This window comes from Mesocricetus auratus, unplaced genomic scaffold (assembly GCF_017639785.1).
Source record: "Mesocricetus auratus isolate SY011 unplaced genomic scaffold, BCM_Maur_2.0 Super-Scaffold_100042, whole genome shotgun sequence".
In the NCBI taxonomy this organism is placed as follows: Eukaryota; Metazoa; Chordata; class Mammalia; order Rodentia; family Cricetidae; genus Mesocricetus; species Mesocricetus auratus.
This window is the reverse complement of record NW_024429219.1, coordinates 1,137,574-1,154,664: the sequence shown is the minus strand read 5'-3', so window position 1 is coordinate 1,154,664 and position 17,091 is coordinate 1,137,574. Positions and strand designations below refer to the sequence as shown.

The 17,091-nt window shown below is 52.2% G+C and overlaps 1 protein-coding gene across 2 annotated transcripts in view; it reads right to left on the bottom strand.

Moving 5' to 3' along the window:
• Positions 1-3,164: 3,164 nt before the first annotated feature.
• Positions 3,165-17,091, bottom strand: part of Ski (SKI proto-oncogene) — a 64,078-nt gene continuing 50,151 nt past the window's right edge. The window contains exons 2-7 of one of the 2 annotated variants that reach the window (XM_005079242.4): positions 9,810-9,932; positions 9,553-9,668; positions 8,785-9,047; positions 8,364-8,656; positions 6,964-7,194; positions 3,165-6,484 (exon numbers count right to left, since the gene is read on the bottom strand). In XM_005079242.4, the coding sequence (XP_005079299.1) occupies positions 6,296-6,484; positions 6,964-7,194; positions 8,364-8,656; positions 8,785-9,047; positions 9,553-9,668; positions 9,810-9,932 (1,215 nt within the window). In that variant the 3' untranslated portion in view covers positions 3,165-6,295. The remainder of the gene's footprint in view (positions 6,485-6,963; positions 7,195-8,363; positions 8,657-8,784; positions 9,048-9,552; positions 9,669-9,809; positions 9,933-17,091) is intronic. The other variant, XM_013120064.3, reaches the window with a different exon arrangement.

Here is a 17,091-nt window from a genome sequence, read left to right as displayed (position 1 = left end):
AGATCCGCTTGTCTCTGCCTCCCTAGTGCTAGGGTTAAAGGCATGCGCCGCCGCCACCACCAGAGCCTCAGATTGAAGCTGTCACTCCATAGAAACGGGAAATTGAGATGTGGATCACATGTCCATACCATAAAGGCGGCAGGATGAGGTTCTTACTGCCGTGATCCATGAACCCTGTCTCAAGTAGGAGCCCCATGTCAGAGTGGGGCGCAGCACTGAAGGCCAGAGGCTGCCACCCCCTTCCTCAAGAGCCTGAGACAGCTAGCTCCCTCTCAGCTCGTTGGGCAGGCAGAGGACCTCAGGATGTATCATTTTCCTAGAGTAGCCGGTGTGGCATGGTCCCCTCTGAGGAGCAGCTGCTGGATCAGGGCCCACTCGCAGCGCCGGAGGAACGGAGATGGGGCGGGTAGTCGGAGTCTGAGATTAGGCAGCTAAGAAGATAGACTTGTGTGTTGGGGATACACGGTCAGCAGGCCATGGGTACTTGAAACCCTCTGGCGTTCAGGACTGGGCTGACAGAACAGAGAGGATGAACCGCATAGGACGGATCTGGGAAGCACAAGATACTTGGCTTGCCTAAGTGGGATAGGGCTGGTGGCCTGAGTCTGGCTAAGCTAGACAGCTCCGTTTTTAGCTGTGGAGCTGAGCACGGGGCTCCTAACATTTGAGAGCTGCCGTGGCACAGCTACAGGGAGGGCTGAGGGGGCACCCTCAGGTGGATGTTTCCTGGAGACTGTGGGAAGGGGGTCCCCTCCATTGAATCCGCTGCTTCCCTTGAATGTACTGGCTCCCCCAAACAGGCCTTTGTGTGTCAAGATTAATGTGGACCAGAGCCTGGGCCCAGCTTCTTGCCAGTAAGGGCTGCCAGGTCCATACTCAGGGAGAGGAAGGCTCATCCCAGACTGGACCGGACACCTGGCTTAGCGCAGGATGTTATGAAGACAAGTTAGGCTAACCAACTCCTCCTACCTGTGCCCGCCTGCAGTGGGCCACCTGCTCCAGGGGCTTGGTGCCCTTGATGCCAAGACTCCCACCAACCTGGCACAGGCCCCATCACAGATGGCTTTATGCGTCACCAAGACCATGGGGTGGTAGGGGTGGACGGGCATCCAGGCCTCAAATATCCTCGTTCCTACCCCCTCCCCAGGGTCACCTGGCCTGGGTGCCTGTGGAGAGGGCTTCATTGCCCAGCATCTTGAGTCATAATTCTGCCCTTTTGCTTTTGGAGTCTACTTCTTGTAAGGAATGGACCCCAGGGATTCCTACACCCAGGCTGCCAAAAAACAAACAAAAACAGGACCCAAATTCCTGCAGAGCAGGCTGAATCCTCCTTTCAGGCCTGCATGGTGGGGCCTAGTTCTACCTCATCCTGGCCCGGAAGGAGCATGTGACCCCAGGACGGGCGGTGGGAGGGGCTTCCGAGCAGGTGCCAGGCAGGTATAGATGGGGGTGGTAGGCCTAAGACTTAGGCCCAGGGTCTGGGCTGGATGGCCTGAGGGAGGAGATAAGCTTCTGGAGGAGTGGGAGCATGGCAAAAGGTACGGGCTATCCCCACGGTGGGAATGAGCAGGGCTGACCAGACTGGCTTTTGTAGTAACAGGACATTGGCTTAGGCTTTCCATGGAAGAAGCATGGGGATCTGTCTTTCCAGATAACAGCTTAATTGCTCGGCCTGGGGCCAGCCCCCTTGACTCTAGGGTGGTAAGTTGGGGTCAGGAAATAGGCCCAAACTGGAATGAGGGTGGGCAGGGCAGGGTGTGACTACTGGCAGCTGAGTAGAAATGAAAACGGGGGTGATGTCAGAACACAAACAGGAACTAGGACTACCTGGGAGTTGCCCACTCTTCTCAGGGGCTCCCCAGGCCTTGAGAAACTTGGAAACAGGTGCCAGCCAAGAAGGGGTTTCAAGAGTTGCAGTCCAGTCTGGAGGGACTGTCACATCCATAGCGGTCCTAACTCATGTGTGAGACCTCGGCGAGACCTGGGATGATGGGGGCTTTTATCCACCAGGCCTCCCCTCTGTCAACCCTTCCAGGGGGTCCTGGTTCCCTCTGGATGTATTCTGGGCCAGGGGTACCTATAATCCTCTTTAAAGTTCATACCCAAAGATGAAGCCTGGGGCAACCCTGGAGGCAGGAGGCTGTGCCTGGATCCTTGGAGAAAGCCCATGTTGGAGCTGAGCCCGAGGGCCACCCACACTTTTACCCTGCCTCCTGCTCCTGTGGTTTCTGATACACTTGATGCCAGGGTTGCCCACCACCGGGCCTTCCTCTGGCTGTGTTCCTCATGCATCTACTCCGCCAGTTGTGGAGATGGCTCGAAACAGTCGTTCATAGTCATGGGAAAGAACCCGGTCTGAGTGGGCTCTTGGTCATCTAACGCTACAGCACAACCCTTCTCCCAGGCAGGCAGGCCCTCATTCACAGAGCTGCCCCTCGCCCTGCCAAGTTTCAACAGACGGGCAAGACTAGGCTGTTCTGGGAACTATACACATCTGTCTAGCCTTGTGGGGATTCGACTGCTGTCTCTTTAGTGCTGGAAGCAGATGTGAGCCACCACACCAACATCAACTGTTTTCTTCTAAACCCCCGGGTCTGGTGGATGGGGAGCCCATAGGGTGGTGGACTTCTCCAGGCTAAAGCTCCTAGGAGAACCCTTCTGGGCCCCCTGAAGCAGGACAGGGGAAAGCCAAATCAGAGGAAGGGGTCTACCCCAACCCCAGGACACAGGGACAGCCAGAACTGGGGTACTAGGGTTCTGTGACTCTGTTCTCTATAGTATACAACACTGGGGGGGGGGGGGGAAGAGACACTGATATAGTGCCCCTGGGGTGATATACTCTTGTTTGGCGCCAGGGAGTTTTGATCCAGTAGACCTTTGTGGAAGCCCCCAGGAAGGGCCATGGTCTGGTTCATCTGTCCAGCACTGCCCACTGTTGAGTCCTGTCCAAACCTAGTCAAGGTTCTCAACCCAGTGTTAAGTGACCACAGTCCCAGGTCTAACCTGTAGAGAAGCTTTCCTTTCCTTTCCTTTCCTGAGGACTGGACTGCATGTATGGGGGCTGCCGGTGCCCGCGGTACTCTCTCAAAGTCCTTTATTGTACAGTGCCATCTGTTTGGGGCTGGGGGAGGGGGGGCAAAAGGACTAACAGGTACACAGAGAGATAGATAAATATGCCAAGCTTTTTCTTTTTTTTCCTTTTTAAAATCAGGCATTTATAAACAAGAAAGCATACATTAATTACATAAAAATAGTTCTCGAGTAGCAGAGTAAGCCATCGTATTGTCATTAGCAGCAGCGTAGGACTGGAGGGTGCAGGGGCTTGGGCAGTTATGAAGGTGGGTTTATTTTTAATTGATGAAAATGTCATTTAAGAATCTTGACTTAACACAAGAGCTCCCCCCCCCCACCCCGCTTCCGGCCCTAGGGTGGGCATGTGGGGAGGGTCCACGGAGGATGCTCCGAGTAGAATTGGGGTCAATGGGTGGCCATGGAGGACACCGAGTGGGAAATGCCACAAGACGCTTCTGTCCCCTCTGGCAGATGAGCAATTTTTCCTCAGTTAAAAACAACCCAGAAAACAAGACAACCAGCAGGTAAGAAAAGTTTCTGGAAAAGGAATCACCATATACACGTATAATACAACGGTGTGAAATGGAAGAAAAAGTATTTACACGTGAGTTGTTTTTACATTGGCTAGTTTTGTATGAAAAGCAGGGTGTCAATGTGTACGAGTTAGCTGCTCACCAATGAGTGTTATTGCTGTTGGTTTTTCCCTTCGTTAGAAATCTTTCAGGATAGAAATAATGAGTAAACTGATAAAGGGTTTAACATACAGGGAGAGTCAACAGCCAACATGATGGAAACCTCTCCTCCCTTTCTCTGAAAAGAAATCTGCAGCCTTCCTGATGAGCAGCCAGGCGTGTAGTGCCTCTGCTTGCCCCCAGTTCACGACAGGTCCTGCAGCAGGCAAGGCCGCCTTCCAAGACAGCAGCACACAATACCCAGCAGTTCGCCAGCTTCGCCCAGGAGGCAGAAGCAGCGGGATAACTAGTCTCTAGCTCCTAGAGGGCCGAGATCACGAGCCTCTGTCTGTAAATGGGAGCCTGTGCTCTGGTCCCACTGCCTTCAAGGGCCTCACAGGAAGCAGAGGGAGGAGGGACCCAGGAGGAACAACTCATGAGATGACAAGCCCTTCCCAGACCCGCGTCACTCTGGCATGTGAGGAGAGTCTGCTGCAGACAGCGCACTTCCTTCCATAGCGGGGCCAGCGCTAGACCCAAGGAGGCCAGGAAACCGATGGTGACTCGGGCTGTGGCAAAGAGAGGCTCTGCTGAGTAGAGCAAGTGGCCCTGGAACCAATGGCTCAAAGGGGCCCGAATCACTGTGATCTCCTACTAGGCAACAGGGACAGCCACACAGAAGCACACCAACACACTTAAAGCTTTGCTCCAACTAAATCATTTAGTTTTCCTTGAAGAAATGACTGAAAAACACAACTCTAGAAAATCAAGGCTGAGAACAGCATTCTTTGTGTTGTGTAACAAAACTGACCCTTTAGGAGACACGGTCATAATGCCCATGGGTAGGTCTAGCTATGGAGATGGGAAATCCATGCATACAAGTTTCATAACTGAGAGGAAAAAAAAAAAGCCAAAGAAAAAACTCCGGATAAACGCTGTGTATACATGATGTCCCTTTTGCATTGCACTTCAGAAGGGGGGCCCGGCAGCAGCCCAGCCCCCTCAGTAAACCAAGGGCAAGACCCTGCAGACGACCTCGGCACCGAATGTCAGGGCTTAGCAGTCCCCAGTTGCAGGCAACAGTCCTTGAGGTCGTTTGTACCTGCACAAGCCGTCTCCCACCTCCCCTCAGCTCAGGGCTGCCCTGTCAGGACTGGAGCGGAGGGCTTCTGTGTGATCTTCTCGTGTAAATAAACACAATTGGAGGATGGGTGGTGGCCTCTTGTCTACTGGGAAATCATTTTTCAAGCTTGGGCATAAGAAACCTTATACAATTTGCATAAACAGTTAAGAGTAAACGAGATTATTTGGAATAAATGCAAGTAACGTATTTTGACAGTGGCAGATTCAATCGCTACTGAAGACGATATTTTGGGGGTAAAAAGACAAGTCAGGGTTTGCTGTACAAGATGCTGGAAGGCACAGAACGACCCCCAAGTTCAGTCTCTGCATTTTCATTTTCTTGTGATTCCCTTGTTCAACCAAGCACCAGAGGGGATTTCTAAGCACTCGAGCACTTAGGGTTTGAACTGCTCTAGAAATCGGTAAAAACCTCAGTTAACTGGGGAGTAAAAAGAGAAGGGAGGGATCTGACAAAGTGCAGTTCTAAATACATGTTTAAATGAACCAACAACAACAAAAAAGAAAAAAAAAAGGAAAAAGAAAGAAAAAGTGATATAATGCTGTTTTTGCTCCAATGCTGCAGCCTCAGTCCCAGGATGAGAGGAGTGATGTCTGCTGCACTGAAAAGGGGTTGCTGTGGTCAAGCAGTGTGTGGGTGTGTGGGGAACAACACAACATGACACTGGACCATGGCCACTGCCTAACACAGGTCAGCCCCAAGGAGTAGGTGGGCAGGGGCATCCAGGGGCCTCAACAGACTGTGGCGCAGGCCCCCTGGTGCCTGCAGGGCAGGGTTAGTAGTGATGTTGGTGGGCGGGGCAGCGGCGGTAAGGCGGGCAGTGTTGGGGCTCATCTCGCACGCGGCACTCTCCCTGCTCTTCCTATCAGCAGCAGGAAGACTGGGGTCCTTGTTGCTGAAAAAATAGACTCTGAAGAAAACCCTTGCTGTCCTCTTGCAGCCGCGGGCACAGATGAGCGGTGATGGCTTCCCAGGACGGCGGTGGGTGGGTGCCACCCCCACCAGAGTGGGTGTCCAGATGGCGTCACGTGTAGGGGCCTTTTACAGTTAGTCATTAAAAAACATGTTGATTTTCTGAATATCAAGTCTCCGTACTGGTTTTAAATAGCTTATAACAAAAGTGTAAATGTTAGAATGTTCTAGCAAGCAGAGGATCAGCTACAAGCCACAGAGCCAGCCTCAACTCTGGGTGCAGCTGGGGGACATGGCTTGCTCACTTGAACTTGGCCAGTAGAAAATTTTGCAGTGGATTCCAAAAGTTATGTGGTTACAAACACTCGCTTGGTAATAGGCACAGTAGAGACGTTGTGCTGTGTGGCTGCAGAGGCTGGGCTGGGCCCGCAGAGCCACGTACCCGCCGCCCTCTGCGCACGCATGGAGGTCCATGTGGCAGTGGCAGGCACTGCCCAGGCTAGGGATCCAGCTCAGCACTGCCCTCGCCACCCACATTCTCAGGCCGAGGCCGAGGCCACAGCTGCTCCTGAAGCTCCTTCACCACCTTCTCCAGGTGCTCACGGGCCTCACGTTCCCTCAGCAGGTCAGCTCGAAGCTGCTCTCGGTCGGCCTCCGCATGCTGCAGTTTCGCTTGCAGGTCCTCAATCTGTGAAAGGGACGCTGAGTGGTCAGTAGCGCCTAACACCAGCACTCACCACTCCTTTGAGTTCCTACTGAGCCCTTGGTGCCATGTCTGCCCCTATTCTACCTGAAGGCTCACAGGAAAAGGCCGAATGCCCAGGCTCGGAAGAGCCTCATTTCTGAAGTACCCAAGAGGGAACCAAACAGCACCACAGATATAGAAGATCTTCCCTGCCTCTCTGGGTGTGAGTCCTAAGCTTTGGAAGCTGCCACTCTGCAGTTACCAAGGTCCATCTCCTGATCCCAACGTAGAACTTGCTTCCCAAGCCAGAAGGGAAGCCTATATTCTGGGGCCACCTGGACTTCCACCCATGGGTATGGAAAAACAGTCCTCAGCACTTAGGACACACCTCAGGGTCTCCAGGCATGACACACGGTCAGCTCACGGACCCAGCCTGAATGGTCACTGTGCATGTCAGTCTACCAGCCGACCCACCCTAGTACCTGGGCTGAGTACTTGGCACGCAGACGGCCGGCCTCACAGCCCTTGTCACACACCCGGACCTGCCGTGCCTGCTCCAGCTCTCGCTTCAGGCGCACCCGAGACTCATTGGCCTCTTTCATCTTCTTCTCATTTTCAGCTCGGAGCCTCTCGATCTCTTTCCTCAAACTGCGCTTGGCTTCTGTGGCTTCCCGCAGTTTCTCCTTCTTGGCCACACGCAAGAATTCTAGCTCCTGGGAGGACACGTAGCAGACAGGTTCGAGGTGTTACCATCCCAGCATCTTTGTGCCCACCCTGCACCCCATAATCTATTGATCTGACTGCCAGCTTCCTTCCCTACACGGCAGAGAGCTTATTACTAGCTGTTGATTGCTTATATCAAGGTTGCAACAGAAGTTTTTCACACCTCCTCCACCTCCCAAATACGCATGCCATGTCTTACGGGTAGGGGAGGAAACCGCCAGGTAGACAGTCTCAGACACTGTGTACCTGAGGCCCTGAGTTGACCCCCCAGCCAGATGGAGCCGTTTACTTTTGGTACTTTCTTTGCTCTTCCCTCACTTGTTAGAATGCAGTATGACACCGGCCCCCATGAACAGTCATGTGGGAAATCACACCTCCACCCAGAATGGGGGCAAGAGAGGATGAGGGGATGGATGACTAAGACTCAGAGGAGAACATCTGAGATCCTGCAGCCCGGGGACTGACAAGGTTGTGTTGTGCTAAAGCCCACACATGTGAGGCTGCCCCCAGAGCTGCCAGACTCAGGCTGAGGTGTGAATTCAGCAGAGGCTGAGCCTGCAGCAAAGCCTTAATGCTGAGCCCTGGTGAAGACCAACACAGCTGAGCTCCTCACTCTCCCCAGGCTGCCTGAGAACTGGGCCTCCCTTACGCATGTCAGAAAAACAAAACAGCATGAAAGAAGGTGTAAGAGGAATGGCTACAGTCTAGGAAACAGTGAGGTGGGGCCCAGAAACCAACCAGTAAGCAGTGTGTAAGCACAAGCTCACCTCCTAAGCACGCATTCCCAGAGGCCTGCTGCTAAGTCCCTTTTGGAGACACAGCTTCAGAAGCCATCCCTGCAGTCTATACGCAGAGCACAAGTCTTGCTAGTGGAGAAAAACCAATCCCTGGCACAGAGTGAGAGGCATCACTAGTACAGCCGCTCCTCCCTCACCATTAACACTGCCCTTTGCCATGGCCAAGAGGACAGGCCAGTTCTGTCAGTGAGGCCCACACGTGGGAAGCTGCAGCCGAGACCATTATGGGAGCACAGAAGAACTCTGGACATCAAAGTGTCTCACAGGGCTGGGTCCTCCAGAGGACCTGGGAAGAGGGCGTGGGCAGCCGAAGAGGGGGGCCGTCTCTTGTGTTTCGTGGTCCTGCTTGCTGCCCGCCTTACCTGGTGCAGGCTGCGCTTAGCCTGAAGGGCTGCTGTCAGCTTCTCCTCCTGCTTCACACGCATTTTGACCACCTCATGTAGGAACTTCTCTTTGGCTTCCTTGGTATCCAGGCCGCCCTCCAGGGCTTGCCGCAGATGCTCCAACTCTGCCTCCAGCCCACTTGGGGCATCAGCATGGGCTGCAGCATCAGGAACAACCACAGGTGGGGCGTGCATGCCTGGGGAGCTTAGGTCCTTGGCAGAGCTGGACGAGGTAAAGGACGGAGAGGACAGCGAAGACAAGGAGGAGGTGACTGAGGACAGAGACAGAGCATTAGCACTCTGGAGTACACCGGCCTGGTCACATCGCATGCCCCAATACTGATCCCCTACCCATCCCCAATACTGATACCCAAAGGAGCGGAGTCCAATCCATACTTACATTCCTCTCTGCTTTCTACTTCCACCTCAGCCTCAGAATCCTTGTCTTCCTCAGGTGCAGCCACGGATGTCAGCATGTCTGGGGCTCCTGGTGTTTCCATGGTCAGCTTCCGCTTCCGTGGCTGGATACAAGTGGTAAGAGGTTCTGGTGCCCTGGAGACCACGGTGGTGCATGGTGGACTGTTGACAACCTTCTGCTGGGTTGGTGGTGCCAGGGCCACATTGGGGGCCACAGCTGTCTCAAAGCTCTTGTAAGAGTAAAAGCTGTAGGAGGCATAGATGCTTAGCCAGGGCACATCTGTCCCACAAGTTCCTATATGAGCTATAGAATGAGCCCTGCTCACTCAGCAGGACACAGGAAATACCTTCTCTCCCAACTCAATCACAAGGTCAAGGTTCTAAGGATTAAGAACCACAAATTTCCCCATAGGCTGGGCTGGGATGGCACACAGCTGGATCTTCACGTCCATGAAAGGCTATTATTTATTAATTTATTTATTTAGAGATGGGGTCTCTATGCAACCCTAGCTGGCTTAAAAGTTGCTATATAATCCAGGTTGGACTCAAATGCACAGAGATTCACTAGCTTCTTCAATGCTGGGGTTAAAGACAAGGATCACCATGCCCTGCTGGGAAGTTAACTCTTAGCAGACAGGTCTGTGAACTCAGTAGCTTCACCCAAGACTTCAAAATTCTAGGTAGTTTATCCTAAAACTAAAGGAACCAATACCATTGCAGCCTTTGGGTTTCCTGTGCACTCCTCACTCACCTGTCTCGAATCAGGGCTGGGAGGTGTGAGGAGGTCTCTTTCTCACTTGCTGACACTGCAGGGGACCAGGGCCGGAAAGCAGAAAGGCGCTGGCGAGGGTGAGCGCAGCCAAGGCTCTGTCAAGAGAGTCCCCTATGTAAGTAACTACAGAAAAACAGGCCACTTTGTGTCCCTGAGACCAGGTAGAGCCATAGAGTTGGCTCCAAGAAGGGCTTGGCACCCTCCCCAAAGACCCCAGACAGGTTCCCACATAGCACCTTATTGGAGGAACCAGCCAAGGTCCGCAGCCAAGTGGACTGCTTGTCCTTCTCAGAAGACGCAGGGGACTGTGAGCAAGTGTCGTCTGCTTTGGGTCTTATGGAAGCTGGGGGCTCTGAGACCTGTGATCAACACAAAAGGCCCTGTTGGGATCCCTGGGCTCAGGCAGGATCTAGTCTTCCTACCAGCTCCATGGTAGCAAGTCCCCACTTGACCATCGTAACTCTTAGAGCTATGAACAGTGCGCCTTTGGCCCTGCGCAGAAAGGTAAGTCTGCTGCCTCTGCTGGGGGGCAAGGGCGTCACATGGGAATAGAGAGGATACTGTGCTGCTGCGGGCTGCTGTGAGGTGACCTCACCCACAGCTGCAGCAGGCTCTGCGTGGATTGCCAAGACCCGCTCTGGCCTCCGCAGTGCTCCGATCCTTAGGCTCTTTGCCTTCAGTTTACACTATTTCCTTAGAACACAGACATATGTTGCTGGAAAGGCTGGAAGGGACCAGTCCCACTCCATGGCCCATGCCAAGATTGGGCTAAATGACCCAACAGTGACCACAGGCTCAAATGTGAGCCAATGAGCAGCTACGCTCAAGCTCAGCAGGAGCCTGGGACAGCTGCCCTCTGGGTGGCCCTTTGTCACTGCTCCATTAGGGGGCATTCAAGACACCCCCCTCCCTGAAAGAAACCTTCATCTAGAAGGACTATGATACCCTGCACAAAATAAATAGCTTTACCAGCTGTCACCTTACTACCTTTGCGGTCAGAAGCTTGCAGAAGCTACTCAGTACCTAGCTTATCTCAGGCACCAGTTGTGGGCTTCTCTGCCACCCAGAACTAAGTTGTACACACCTGAGCCAATCTGTGTTACGGGGATATTGCCTGTAACCCTAACCCTAGGGACATTCCACCTGTAAGACAATCACAGCATGGGCCTCTCTCAGAGCAGAGATGCCTATAGAAGCTAGGCTACTGTCCCAGCTAGGGCCTAAGTAGATGACAGAGACCCTAAGGCAGTAGAACCAGCAGACATACCAGGGCTTACACCTCGGTCCCAGGCACAGCTGCCTCCTTAGGGAGGGGTTACACTGGGAGTGTCTTGAGAGGGATGTAGCCAAAGTGAGGTCTCTGGCCTCTAGCCAGGGAACCTCAAGTATACAGAAGAACAGGGTTCTTCTTCAGAATCCTTGAAGGAAACACCCTACCACGCAACTGGCCTAGCAGAAGTGAGGCTAAAATCTTGCCCCCTGGAAGGGGCATAGAGGCAGGCAGTCAAGCTGCCGCCTTGATAGGTTTCCTGCCATGAAATTTAGACAGGAGGGATGGATCAGCCCCACTGGAGGCCTTCACCAAGGCCCAGTTAGTATGTAGTGCTTTGTGCTGGGTCCCTATCCTAGATACCTGGGAGGCACGTTGCCTTCCAAGGATAAGAAGGTATTTGGGGCCACCTCTAGAGCTCAGAAAGGAAAGGACCTCTATTAAGGGCCGGGGTAGGGGCACCATTGGAGGGACTGCATTGGTGTTGTTCCCAGATAAGCAGCTACTTAAGGGATGAGGCGGTGCTGTTCCTAGAGCACATTCAGAGACAAACAGCTCAGCTGGGGCGCATGTTCCTCAAAGACAAACAACCAAGAGAAAAGGAGTCTCAACATCACCATGTCATTCCACAGAGGCCTTGTCAGTGGTGGTCATGTGTGCCCCCTGCAAGGGTAGAAACCCAGGATGCTGGCTGGGGCAGAAGAACCCACTTCCGGAATCGCAAGGATCCCTCCCACAGTGAAGGCAGAAGGGGTGGTGGTGTTGCACACCAGGGTGGGGCTTCCTGTCTAGGCAGACACTGGCTGGAGCAGGTGCAGAAAATGAGCTCCATTCTCTCACAGAGAAAGCCACAAGTCTAGTCTGGTGCTGACTTGAAAACTCCAGAGACCTTGGGGGCAGGGAGTATGAGACACTTCTCAGGCAGTCTCATAAGCCAGACGGTGACCTAGCAGAAAAGGCTGGAGAATAGGACCACTGAGTAAGGCTGCTTCCTGTGCAGAAGGGCGGGGTGGTGGTGGTGGTGGTGGTGGTAGGGTGCTAGACTAGTGTATTAGGGTCAAAGTCTCCTAAGGCAACCCAGCTGCTTCACACAGGAGATGGGGAAGCCCCTGGAGCTAATGGAGGAGTCTGCAGATACCTGGAACAACTCTAGAGATTTTCATTAAAAAAAAAAAAAAAGAAAAGAAAAAAGCCCAACGGCAAGAAGATCTCTTACAGAACAAGGAAGTCTTAAAAGTAGAAGGTGACAGGAATTCCCCATTTAATACCAAGCTAACACCAAGTTGCAGAAGTGAGGGTGAAGCTGGCGTGCATCTGTTAACAAGAGGACCCTGAAGAAAGGCCACAGAGACGTGTAAACCCTGCTTTTCAAAGCTGTAGAGGGTTCAGGCCTGAGAGATCACTGTCCACATCGGAGACAGATACCAGGGGTCCTACAAGTCAGTCAATGGCCAGGACAGGCCAGAGTTTCCCCTCTGGGAGGACCAGTTAGAGCCAGTCAATTACCTCTGGTTTCTGACCTTTCTAGGGGCCTCAAAAGCAGTCCGCAGTACCTACAAGCCAGGGGGTGGGCTCTGGGTCCACATGCTAAAGCAAGCACCTGAACAGGTCTACTCCAAGAGGCAGCCCTGCCCCCAAAAGTCCAATACCATCAGCCATTATCAGGCTGTATCGGGGAGGAGCCGATGGGGCTGGACACAGCACTGCCCTGTGGCCACTTCCTCTCTGGGGCTTCAGACAGTGGGTGTTTGTTTTTCCCCACATCCCAAGGGCAAAGATACACTGAGAACAGGTGTCAGTGAGTGTGAGCTCTGCACCGGTGCAGGAAGGGCAGGGCCAGTCAGGGTTGTGGATACCATGGATCCCAAAGCAAGTGAAGAGCCAGCTGCATATGCCCACCCCACCATATTCTACGCTGTAGGGTCTGTGTACTCTGACCCATGGGGGACTTAGGAATTCCTCGCCCCCACCTCCAAACATCTACCTCAGGAGGGATACTTGGCACTCGTGCAGACCAAGGATAGAAACGGGCAGACAATATGGGCCCATGAGATACTACAAAAGAGCCTGGTATCTACAAGATGAGCTGTGGCCAGTGTGGCTGCTGTCCCTAGCACTTGCCTCTAGCCTCAGACAGAACAGAGATCAGCCAGGCAGAGCCTCGGGGATTTGTGGCCAGCAGGAGCCACACAGCACAGATTGGGGACTCTAAACCAGACAGGCAGTGTTTCCTGTGGATCCCTGTGCCCAATAAACAAAGACAGTAGGTAGCTGGAGAAACCCTCATAAGGCATGGCGACTTGCCAAAGGCAGAGGGCCCTTAGCTGCTGCTTTGGAGACAGTGGAGAGTGTGGGCTTGGGGCTCTAAAAGAGGCCTGCACACACTGTGCTAAGACCATGGTGACTGAATACCCACAGCAGAAACTGAGACTCACTAGGGGCCCAGAAAGCCCCTACATAGCATCTGCTCACCCATAGGCTGCAGAGTCCTGGCAGTCCCTACCCATCTCCAGTCCTGAAAGAACAAGTTCATTGCCATTCTTCATCCCAGGACCACCCAATGTTTAGGACACTTCACTCGTCAGAGGCAGCCTCAGAGCCGGGGGTGGGACACGATGACACAGGACACGCGGTGAGCCTTTAATCCCAGCACTAGGAAGGCAGAGGCAGGCAAATAATCTGGGAGTCCAAGGCCAGCCTGGTATACATAGCAAGTTCCTGGACAGCCAGAGCTATGAAAGAGGAGAGTACCTGTCTCAAAAGCAAGAGTCTGCCTCAGAACCCGTCCCCAAGGCTGGCCTGCCCAGCCATCCTTCCAGCCATATCCAGTTCCGTGTCTTTGGTGTGTGGGGAGAGAAACCCAAATACTGGCCAATGGTACTCAGTAAGCTAAGGGTCATTCATAGCAGGAGGTGCTGAGAACATGTAGCCTAACTAATACAGTGCTCTGGTCACCATGCCAGATGCCAACCATCTTTAAGTGACCACCAATCAGCCATGGGAGCACACAGGGGGCCCTTTGTATGTCCCCAGCTATGTAGACAGGACCCACACCTCAGGGCACAGCCCAGGCATGCTTCCAAGGGACAGTGGCGGGAAAGGCCAACAAAAGGAACAAATGTCAGGAAGCGAGGCTGGCCCGATTCCAGCTAGGTTCTCAGACCATCTAGTGCCAGGGTCTCTTGTCACTTAGGCTCTTAAACACACAAACACAGCAGGATGGATTATGAGGGAACACCCAAACTCGGCAGTTGCCAACAGCAATACAGCAGGCTAGGCACTGTCCTCTGTGCCACCCAAAGGGTCACAGCTACCTAGAAGAAGTCTATGATGTCTCAGAGTGCCTCATACCCTAGCATTCCCTGAGGAATGTGTTGTGTCCCAGGCTTGGATACCAGAGGGTTCCTTGGGTAAAGTGCCCTGGGCTTGAGGACTAAACAGCAAAGCTAGGAAGGGACTTGGGATTCTGCTTATGATGGAACAGTCTCCCTCGGTGGGAGGCAGCTCTGCTGTGGAAACATCAAGGGATGGCTCGGTGGTTAAGAACACTGGCTGTTCTTCTAGAGGACCTGGATTTGTCCCCAGCACTCACACAGTGACTCACAACCACCTGCAACTCCAGCTTCAGACTGATGCCCTCTTCTGTACATGGGTACCAGTCATGCATGTGGTATACATACATACATATATGCATGCAGGCAAACACAGAAAATAAATACTTGGGGGGGGTGGTTTTACTTTATTTATGTTTATAATTTTTTGTTGTTGTTGTTGTTGTTTATCGGTTGGTTTGTTTGGAGACAGGGTTTCTCTGTCCCTGGCTGTCCTAGAAGTCACTGGTCTTGAAATCAGAGATCTGCCTGCCTCTGCCTCCCAAGTACTGAGATAAAAGGCATGAGCCACCAGTACCCAGCTATGTTTAGCCTGTATGCATGTACATTATATATGTGTTTGTTGGAGCCTCTGCAACTGGAGTTATGGACAGCTGTGAACTGCATGCGGATACTGGGAACAGAATCCAGCTCTTCGTCAAGAGCAAAAGAAATGTTCTTAACCACGAAGCTATCTCTCCAGCCCCCTCCCCAGATAGGAAGGCCAGGAGGGTATGAGGGAGGGCTGCATCTGTCTCAAGACCCTGGCTCAGTATAGACAAAGTGCTGACTGTTTCCTCCCAGACTCTAGAGCCTGATACCAGGAGGTGTCAACAGTCCAGAGCAAAAGGGAGGTTCATCTTGCCTGTCCTAGTAGGGGTTGCCACACATATAAAAGACTGACCATAAGGCAAGACCCAACTAAACATTGTGTGATAGGCAGTCTCTGTCTAAGGGTATCAGAGCCTGGCTGCCTATACACAGAAAGACTGGGATAGACAAGGCCCAGTTGACACTCTGCTGGGGTCATCAAGACCCTCAGGGGTTGCCTTAGTGGTCTACCTGTGGTGTGGCCCTCCCTCTGGCTAAGACCCTTTGCCAGTGTGGTGCTGTTGATCAGCGCCTCAAAGCTCCTGGCCACTGGGGTTTGACATCCATACCCAGGCCCAAACAGTAACATATGGGAGTCATCTGGGAGTCCATGATCTCCCCAGCGTGAGGCAAACCTTTAAGAGGATGGTTTGGTGTCACCTCAATTCTGGAGCCAGAGACAGTATCAAGCAATCTTACTGCAGTCAGGGACAGCACAACTGGCCACCTCTCAAGGGTGGGGACCTCCATGTACACCAGGATTGGAAGTAACTCAGCGATGGGGACATAGAGTAGACAGAGTTAACCTCCACAAGAAGTGGAGAGGCGTGGTAAAGCTGATCCAGGCATGCTTAATGAATAACTCTCTCCTGGACTTAGAAGGCTTGCATGGCCCAGTGGGGTGAGCCTTGGGAAGCTCTAGTTTTGACAACACCAGAAAACAACTCTGAGTAGAGAACGCCATTCACCAGGCAGCTCGTGAAGGTGGAAATGCCTTAATCCCATGATAGATGTTTCTGAAGCCCCTACTTGGAGAGGAAGGTGGCAGGTAGCAGCGAGGGTGATACACCAGGGGCATGAGCTCCATGAAGGACCCCGAGACAACAAGATATAATGTCTTAACCAGAGTGTGAGGCTCTGGGCAGGACCCACACGTAGCTCAGCCGCAGTCTGAAGATAGAGCAGCATGGGGGATGCATGCTAAGGAAACTACAAGGGGCTAACAGGGGTAAGTGGCCATCTTCTTGTAATTTCTTCTTCTTCTTTTTTTTTTTTTTTTGGTCCTGAGGATTATACAGATGGTTAAGCTCTGTCTCCAGACTTCTCTCTGCAATTACTGAAGTAAGGGTCTCACCCTTCCCAATGCTGTGACCCTTTAGTACAGTCCCTCATGTTGTGCTGAGCACCAACCATAAAATGTATTGTCTTTTTTGGTTTTGGTTTTGCAAGACAGGGTTTCTCTTTGTAACCCTGGCTGTCCTGGAACTCAGAGACTTGCCTACCTCTGCCTCCTGAGTCCTGGGATTGAAGGAATTTGCTACTGCTGCCTGATCATAAAATTATTTTCATTGCTACTTCATAAATGTGATTTTGCTGCTTTAAATTATAATATAAATATCTGACATGCATCCTCTGTGAAAGGATAGCTCAACCCTCAAGGGGTCATGGTTGAGAACCACGGATGCACAGGGTGGATCTGTGCAGCAGCCAAGGTTAGTGCCACTGAATTCCAAAAGTCTGTACCTCACCTCAGGAGTCACCTGCTCAGCTCTAGTAGAAATACAAATTTGTAAAGTCACTATAGAACCGTCTGGCAGATCCTTACAAGGTTGCCAAGAGGTTGTGAATGTTGGTCCATTGGAGAGTATTTATTTACCTAGCTAATAATATAAAGCCCTGTGTTTGTTCCCCAGCACCAAAACCCAAAACAAATTTAAAACCAACCAACTAACCAACAAACCAGCTAAATAACTACCACATGTTTAAGCATTTGTGTTATGCAAGGTGCTGCCACTGAGAGATTCCCAGATCCCTGCAGGAAATGTCTGCATTGTTTCTTTCCAAATTTGATTAAAAAGCACAGGGCGGTGTATGTGTTCCTATGGGCATGGTTGTGATTTCTAATACAAGTATTAGTGATGATATGGGGAGACATGTTTGCTGCTGATGGGGATGTAAGATGCTAATGCAGCCTGTCACATGGCCTGGCAATCCCACCCCAGTTCTGTTCCCAGGATCACAGGAGAGAGAATCCACACATAGATATACAAATACGTACAAGTGTTC